Source organism: Galeopterus variegatus, unplaced genomic scaffold (genome assembly GCF_000696425.1).
Source record: "Galeopterus variegatus unplaced genomic scaffold, G_variegatus-3.0.2 Scaffold4401, whole genome shotgun sequence".
NCBI lineage: Eukaryota > Metazoa > Chordata > Mammalia > Dermoptera > Cynocephalidae > Galeopterus > Galeopterus variegatus.
Genome location: NW_007730512.1, coordinates 71,024 through 79,646, shown reverse-complemented (window position 1 = coordinate 79,646; position 8,623 = coordinate 71,024). Strand labels below are relative to the sequence as shown.

Sequence of the window (8,623 nt, the reverse complement as noted above, 5' to 3'; positions counted from 1 at the left end):
TGACCCCGCGGCCCGTTCGCGGCGGGACCCTCCCCCCCACCCCGGCTGGGGGCTCGGGCCTTGGGTTGACGGCCCCGCCTCTCTGAGCCGCCCACCCGCCAGCTCGCTGGAAGGACGGCGAGCCCGGGGCGCGGCTGGCCTGCCCTCACCTCGCAACCTCCAGGGCCGGGAGCCGCTTGCACGTCTGCCGGGCTCGTGGCCGGACTGAGGGGCCACTGTCTGTCCCTCGGACACTAGCTGTGTTGTGGGTGAGACAAGCGCCAGGAAGGTCCGGGAGGGAGAAGACCAGGTGCCCCCAGAGAAAGGCAGCACTCAGCAGACGCCCAGGGAGTGGGGACTCGAATGGGGGGCACAGCCCCAGCTGGCTCAACCTGATGCAGGTGGACAGTCCAGCGAGCTGGGCATGGCACTTTCCCACAAGACAGGGGTGTTGAAGCTGTCCTGAGTGACCTTCAGCTCGTGACCTTCTGTTCCTTTCTTCCCTAGTGGAGGCTGGAACCGGCCCCAAACCAGCACCCCTGGTGCACAGCTCCTGCCCTGGGGAGCCAGTCTGTGCAGGCCTCCGGTCGCCCCCGAGACAGGGGCACATGTCGGGAGGCAGCGACCTCCCCAGGAAGGGCTTGAGGTTCAGGGTGTTTGAAAACCTGATTGCTCCCGCCGCAGACACGTGAGCCCTCTGCCTGGTCCCTACTGGCCAGTGCCCTGGGGGCTTGTCCGTCCTTGTGATCACAGCCCCTGCTGTCCCGCCCACTCTTCCTTTCACTCGCTGGCCCCCACCATCGGAAGCCCCCACCAGGAGCGTCTCTATTTGTTCCCACGTAAGAAGACAGGCCAAGAAGAGTGTTACCTTAAAACAAATGCTTAAAAAACAAAGAAAAAGGACTTATTTGTTTTCCTAGAGATGGTCTCGTTGGCCCACATTTTGGAACCCAGAAAAAGGTAAGATTGCACCTGAAGGAGTCATTTCCTTCCATCTAGATTTGAATTCTGTACAACCAAAGAAGGTGTCTGGAGAACCTAAGACAGCTGAGAAGTGTCTCCAATCAAGGGAGGAATTTCTCTTGCTTTTCTGGCCAAGCGGGAGTTCTGGACAGGGCTCCGAGCATGGCCCCCAGCATGGGCAGTGTCCACTCAGATGCTCCGCTTCCATCTGTGCGTCTGGCTTTGCAGGGCCCAGATGAGGTGACAACACTTTCCCCAGCAAAACAGCCAGGAGTGTGCAGGAGGGTGAAAGTACTGTGGACGGGGGGGGGGGTGGCCCTTCTAGGAAGCAGGGAGGGCCTTGGGCTGGCCTCTGAAGCTGCCTTTGCCCTCATTGGACTTCCAAGCCTCCTCCCCCCAAAATGGAGTTTCCAGAGTAGCCCACCCCACCAAAGATCAGAGCTGCTGTGCCTAGGCAGAGCTGGCAGGGCCCTGCTTTCTCCCTGAGCCCAGTGGGGGTTTGCACCTGCTGGCCTTCCTCCCTCCCACCCCTTCCAGCATCTGCTCTGGCCAGTTGCCCACTCATGCCATGGGCCAGCCCACTGGGCCAGGCTACCATGCCAGTCCGTGGAGGGTCCAGGCCACAGGCACAGCCACATCGGGGAGTGGGGTGGGATGGGCTTGGTGCCTGTCCAGAGGAGCCCCCACATTTGGGCAGGGGTAGGGACCCCCGTGCCAGGCCCTCCTGCTCACTCCCTGGCCCTTGGCACACAGATGGGTTGGGCAGCTGGGCATGGTTGTCCCCTTGTTGGATAAGCATGCATGTGTGGAGCTCCTACCCCTGCAGGCTCTGAGCTGGGCGCCGGGACAGCAGAAGGAGACGAGCCCTGCCCTGTGCGGCTTCCATTCCTGTGTGGGAGACTGATGACGCTAGTGTAGGAGCAATACCATCCCATCCCTGGGGAGGCAAGAGTGGTGGGGAGCTGGCTTTAGGCAGGGAAGGACCCCTGGAGGCTGGCCTTGTAGTTGAGACTCCAACCTCATGAAGCCAGCAGCCTGGAGATGGGATGGACAGCCCTCAGGACCTAGAGATGAGGGTGCCAGCACTCAAAGGGGTACCCCTACTTGTCAGGGAGCTCAGAGGCCCAGCTGGGGAAATGTACTGTGGGCATCAGACCAGCCCCAACACACACAGCTTCCCCACCACAGACCAGCTCTGCTCCACCCTGCCCTGCTGTCCCCCCACTGCCATCCCACCCCTCCTTCATTGGGGATCAGAAAGAAAAGCCTAGTAGCAGCCAGGGATGAACTTCCATTGTCAGGAAAGTGCTGAGTGACTGTTTTAAAACTTCAAATTTGGAAAAAAATTTACACAAGAAACATAAACTTGATGAAACCTAGAAAAGACTTTTGCCTTGTTTTAGGTTCCATGCAAAGCAGACCCTGAGACAGATCTGAGTGCAAGTAATTTATCTGGGAGGCAGTCCCAGGAAGCAGAGGTAGGGTCTGAGGGAGTGAGGGAGGGAAGGGAAGCCAGGCCCTCGGGGGTAAGTTGCAAAGCCTCTCACCTCCCCAAGCGCCTGGAGACAGGCTCAGAGCCATCCCCAGGGGGCAGCCCTGAGCAAGAGGTCAGAGCCCAAGGGGGTGAGGGGACATCCACTGGAGCAGGGAGATGGATTATGTGTGTGTTGTGCGTGGAGGGAGGTTTGACCAAACCAACAAGTGTTTTAGGGCAACAAGAGTCAGCTTTCTCACTGTTAGAGGTGAGAATTTAAAATATGGAAAGGGAGAAATTAACAGTGCGGTGTTGGATTGTAATTAGCAATACCTATGTGATCTCAGAAAAGTTAGGTTTTGTAAACAGAACTACAGATGTAAACGTGTGTGTTGCACAGATGTGTGTACCTAGCTCTGTCACAGAGAGGCCCTGAGAGGAGGGACCCCTAACAGCAGTGAGCACACCAAAAACCCAGATTTTGGCTTCTGAATTCCATTCTTTTCTGAAAGAAACCTTTGGAGAAAAAGCTGATCCCAGGGCTGGGGCTGGGAGAGAGCGTATAGGACAAGAAATAAGGAAGGGCTCAGAGAATGACAAGACGTGTCCAAAGGACCCAGGCCCGGCTTCAGCTGCTGGACAAAGCTGGGTGGGGTGGCGATGAAGCCACCCGGCCTCTGAGGGCCTGGGCAGCGCATTGGGCAGTCCTGGGAGCCAGATGGTCACCCAACCCTACCTCCAGGCCCACTCCCAGGGTACAACGTGGCCTGGCCCAGGTCCCAGGCTGGGGAGGCAAGGCTGGCTCTTGGACCCCTTCCCCTGCAGGAGACCCCTGCCCTGCCAGCACAGGGGACCTTGAGGGCTGAGGGTGCCGCAGCAGCAGGAATGAGCAGGAGTGAGGGAGGGGCACATGGCCCTGATCCCCCCAGCGGTCCCCCCCGTGGGGTTCCCCCACAGCCTGTCCCTTGGGACTTGCCCCCACCTGTGGACGGTGGGTGGGACACTCCTGCAAGGCCCAGCCTAGAGGAGCTAGCTGCATGCTGAACTGAGAAGAGAGCCTGTGGGGGAGCCCTGCCCTGAGGTCCCACCCCTGCCCACCGGACCCTGTCCCCCAAAGCATCCTGTGCTGCTCTGGAATGTGCACTGTGCTGGCCATGGCCCACCTGGGGCTGCGGCCACACCATGCCGATCACAGGGAGGCTGCCTCGTCCCTGTGCCCTACAGCTCTGTGCCTGGCCCAGGGCCCCAAGGCCAGAGCTCCAGTCCTGACTTGGCTAAAGAGATCACATGAAAAATGCAAGGGATGGGAGGCCATGGAGGCTTCAGTGGGGGAGGGGAGCTGGGGATCCGGCCAGGGCCTGGTCATCACTAGTATCCTCCAAGCCCAGCACACAGCGCTGAGCACAGCACTGTCCCTGCCCACATGAGGGCTTCAGCCAGCGCCATCAAAAGTGGAGTGCCACTGCCCACAGCACCTTCCGGAGGCCCGAGGCTGTGACACTGTTGGTAAGAACAGTAGAAATTCGTGTGTCACAAGCATCAGTGCTAGGGCTTATTTCCCCCTCACAGTACTGAGGCAGGTGGTATCACTGTCCCTGTGTCATACCAGAGCATGCCAAGGCTCAGGGCACCTGGGACCTCCCCATGTCACTGGCTGGTAGGCAGTGGGAGCCCAGGTGAGGCCCAACAACCTGCTGCAGGGCACGGACAGGTGGGCTCTGCTGAGAGGGCACAGGGCAGGGTGAGCTGTGAGGGCCAGACCCCAGTGGCTTGGTGGTCCTCTCCATGCAGGTCCTGCCCTCCAGACACCCACTTTATCTCTGAGGAGCCAGTGACATCCACCTTCCTGTTATCCAGAGGGAGTCCAACCTTCCAACCCCAGACAAGCCCTCTGTGGAAGCCTCTGCCCCACGTCCCCTGCTACCTACCACTCTCCCATGCTCAACCCTCCCCTTTGTCAGCAGGGCATGGTCCATCTCCCCTCTCCTGGGCCCACAGCTCCTCCAGCCATACTTCCTGAACACAGGGTCTGCCCCATGCTGGGCTCCCAGCACAGTCCTTGACCCCCTCAGGTGGCCACAGGCCTCAATCCAGTTCCCAGCTGGGCGTCCAGTGGATGGAGGGGCAGCGGGCTTCTCTCTCTCCTGCCTGAGCCTTTAGAGCATAGTCCAAGACCCTTCCCAGTGGCTGCTGGCCTCTGCAGATCTGGCCCCTGGCCATGCTCACTGTCTGGGCCAGTGACCCAGGCCTGGGGCTGGCCTCCTCCTGCCTGGTGGCCCCCTCACTCTGCCTGTCAGCTGGCCTTCCTGGTGGCGAGCACCAAGTAGAGTCTCATTAAATATTTGTGAATAGCTGGACGAGGCGAGGCACATCCCCCAGGCCCAGCCACTGGCCAGACAGGGAACCCCAGGCTGGGCAGCCCACCTGCACAGCGTTGGCAGGATGGTGCCCACGTGACTGGGGGCACTACCCTAAGGACCCCCCGCTGTGCACTCAGGCCCCAAGAACTGCCCCGCAGCCCCTGCCACAGCCTCCCTGGAGCCCCCTCCGCTCTTTGAACCTGTGGTCTTCCCAGGAGACGGGGGGTCTGGGTTGGCCCTGGGGTTGGGGCCTGGCACAGTGGGGGGGACACTGCATGTACCCTAGGGAGGCAGAGGGGGAGCAGTGGGTGGGGCTGGGTCTCCAATGAAGGAAGAGAAGAAGGGGAGCCCAGGCAGCCACGGGCCTCAGTCTGGTTTCCAGCTGGGCGTCCGGTGAATGGAGGGGCAGCAGGCAGTGAGCAGCGGGCAGTGGGTGCTGTGGGGAAAGGGAGCTCTGCCAGCCCACCACAGAGCTGCTCCCAGAGGGTCTTGGGTGACTCAGGAGGGGCCCCTTCCTGTGACATCATGGTCCTGTGGTGCCTGGCTTGGGAGGCAAGGGTGGACCCGGGACTGTGGCCTGCTTGGCCAGGCACACGCATGCTGAATGAACTGCCCAGCAGCCAGCCGTGCCCACTCCCCAGGCTTGGCCACAGCACAGCCCCACCAGCCCTTGCTGCCCTCATGCCCCTCCTGGGCCCCCTGCCCCCATGAAGACCCAGGTCTGTGCTCTGATCGCCTTGCACCGCTGCACGGCCCTGGGTCCCTCTTGCTTCAAGGCAGGGCCCAGCCGGCTTGTAAATCTGAGCCGCACTTGGTTTCCCGAGCAGGCCCCCTCCCGCCCTCGGTGTCATTTCTGGCAGGCCCTTGAGTGAGCTCAGTCATCACATAAGGCATGAGAGCTATTTCTTGGGGGAGTGAGCTCCCTTACATGGGGCTCCCTTTCCCCTCTCTAACCACAGACCACTGCAAGCCAAGGGAGGCCTGGGCACGAGAGGCGAGACCCCAGTGCTCCCCCTGCCCCAAGGACAATGGTGTCTGCAGAAGAGGAGGGACCGCAGCTCTTTGCAGATATCCCAGGACTCAGTACCGCGGGAGCAGGAGCAGAGACCCAGCCCCGCCTTGCCACAGGCATGAAGGAAGGAAGGGGCTCCCAGGCTGCCCAAGGCAATGCTTGCTGCTGTCCTGGAGACAGCCACCCCCCCTGGATGGGCTTTCCTTGCCTCTTGGATAGATTGGTGCCCCCCCCCACCGCCCTCCATGCTCTAGCCCCATCTGAGCGCACCTGGGTCATCCTCGGGTCCTGAGCCCAGGGACATTTCACCCAGGACCTGTGCTCTCGAGAGAAAGAAGCAAGTAGACCTCACTCTGGTCAGAACAGAGGTCCCCCTTCCCCGTGAAGTTCCTGCTTGGGGGAGAGGAGCCCCCACAGATGCTGGAACAGTATCCTGTGTCCCAGAAGCGGCACCAGCCCAGAGGGCCCCTCCTGGCTGCGGGGCTCCTCCAAGGACTTGACCGTCTAGGGAAAGCAGCCCAGGACCCTCAGATCTCCTGCTCCATTTCTGTGGCCTGGAACTGAGGGGGGACCCATGAAGACACAGAAGACCCACATGGGATGCAGCTGAAGGGACATGCAGACAGTTATATGCACGGTGTTTCTAGGGGCCAAGCGACCGTCCTCCCACTCCAGGATCCCTGCCATGCTGGCTGCCCTGCGGAGCCGCCACAGGCCACAGTGCCAGAGACAGAAGGTACAGGTCAGCACCTGTCTGACCTGGGAAGCCCCATGTTTCCCCCACATCAGAAACTCGTTCCCAAGAGAGGCAATGACAGTGACAGGGGCCCAAGGACCTGGAGGACACAGCTGACGTGGGGTCCGCCTAGGCACCTGCTGCAGCAGCTGTGGACACCCAGCCACCTCAGGTGAGGCTGTCAGAACATCCCAGCCACAGGGCCTAGGGCTGCCACAGGTCACGTGGCTCTAGTCCCCAGCTTGGGCAAGGCATCTCAGCAGGGCCCTGTGCCACACCTTGGTCCTGATGAGGCATCTGGAACTGGCATGAGGCTGTAGCCCCTAAGCCCAGGCCCAGGCCTCCTGCAGTGATCACCAGTCTATGTCTCCACTGGAACCACACTTTACCCAGCTGTTCCCTTAAGGGCAGCCCGAGGTCTGCCCTCAGCCCAAACCAAGAATGGGGATACTCAGGGCTGAAAGGCCACCTGTGACCACAAGGGGGTGGGAGGGTGAGCTACCTGCTCCCTGAGTCCCCCTCCAGGAAAAGAACCCCACCCCCAGTGCATATTTGGCTGTGGACTCAGACATGTGCCAAAATGAACAAGGAGACTTGGCAGTGCCTTGCAGGATGGACAAGGCTGCTTAGAACACTCTGCATCCCTCACTATGGCCGGCAGCTGAGGAGCCCCTTGGAGACAGCACCCCCAGCCCCTGGGCTTGCTGAGACCTGCCGCCTTGCCTGGTAGGATGCTGGGTCGTGCTCCCTAAGCAGGGCTTGCTCCTCCCCATTGCCCTGCAGGGTCTGGGACTAAATAAACCTTAGCCCCACCTCCACCCAGCCTCAGCACTGAAAATAGGCACTGGGGTAGGAGAGCAGGGGGACGGGCAGGGCTGTGGGGGCCTTGTGAGGGGCTGCAGCCCCTGGCGTAGGCCGGGACAAGGCCAAGGTCCCACTCTGTCCTGTCAGCACCCAGGTGGGAAAAGAGGGCACTCAGCAATCCTCCCTAGCTGCCGACTGGCCGATGCCTGTGCTCCAGAAATGATATGGAATAAAGTGGCTTCGCAGCTCACATTCCAGCCCCCCACTTGATTTCAGGTACGAGGCCCCAACTCGCCCCTGTCTGACATTGGCAGCCATGCGTGCAGGTCTGGGCACGAGGCAGGCAGGTGGGCGGCCCATCTCCAGAGCCCCATGCAGACCCAGCCACACACCAGGTGCGCAAAGGGCCTTTCTGGCCAGCCCCGCCCCAGGAGCCCCCTGGCCTAAGGCTGTGTTTCAGGTGTGAAGCGCTGGGAGAGGCCCCTCCAGAGAGGGCCCAGCTGGACAGAGGCCCTGTGAGAGTCTGGTGCCCAGGGCAGGCGGCTGTGCCCCCTGAAGCGAATGTGGCTATAGCAGGAAGGTGGACATGGCTTGTCCAATTAAGCACCTACTCCAACAAGCTCTGTCTGGACAGAAGGCAGGAGGGAGGCTCCAGGGTCCCATGTACTGTGAACGGGAGTGGGAGGGAGGCTGCCCTTTGAGGGTGTGAAGTTCATGGATGAATGGGCTCGCACCCCAAGAGGGAGTTGGGTGGCCGCCCCCCAGCAGCACCCGCAGGCAGCCCCCCTGGACTCTGTGTGCCTCTGTGCTCCTGCCCTTCTACCCAGGGTTTCGTAGGCTGGCTCAGGCTCTTGGTACTGCCCCCGCCCCTGCCTAGCTCTGCCCTCCTGACCCTTAAGTCCCCACTGGTCCCCTCAGAAAGCCCCTGGCCTGAGCTCTGGTCAGCCAGGTGTGTCCTGACCAGGCAGAAGGGTTGTGGCCTGAGTGGCAGTGGGTGCCTGTGGGTGTGAGACCCCACTGCAGGCATGAATGAGGACATGATTTCCACCACCGAGTTTATGGAGTGCCTGCCTACGACAAGCACAAAGAGAAGCAGAGAAGTGTTCCTGTTCTTCAGAGCTTACAGTTTCACGGGAGACAATGAAAACTTACATTTCCACGTGTTCCGTGTTGGGCGGGGTCTGTGCTCTTAAGAGGAATAGACCAGGGTGAGGCAGCTGGGGTGCTGACTGGTGGGTATCTCCCTACAAGGTCCATTTGAGGAAAGTCCCAAAATAGGTGAGGGGTGAGCATTC

General features: G+C 60.8%; 1 protein-coding gene across 1 annotated transcript in view; it reads right to left on the bottom strand.

The window, feature by feature from the left end:
- Nucleotides 1-3,600, bottom strand: part of LOC103603016 (ski oncogene-like) — a 44,545-nt gene extending 40,945 nt beyond the window's left edge. The window contains exon 1 of the mRNA XM_008587484.1: nucleotides 3,580-3,600. Within this exon, the coding sequence (XP_008585706.1) occupies nucleotides 3,580-3,600 (21 nt within the window). The remainder of the gene's footprint in view (nucleotides 1-3,579) is intronic.
- Between the last annotated feature and the right edge of the window lie 5,023 nt (nucleotides 3,601-8,623).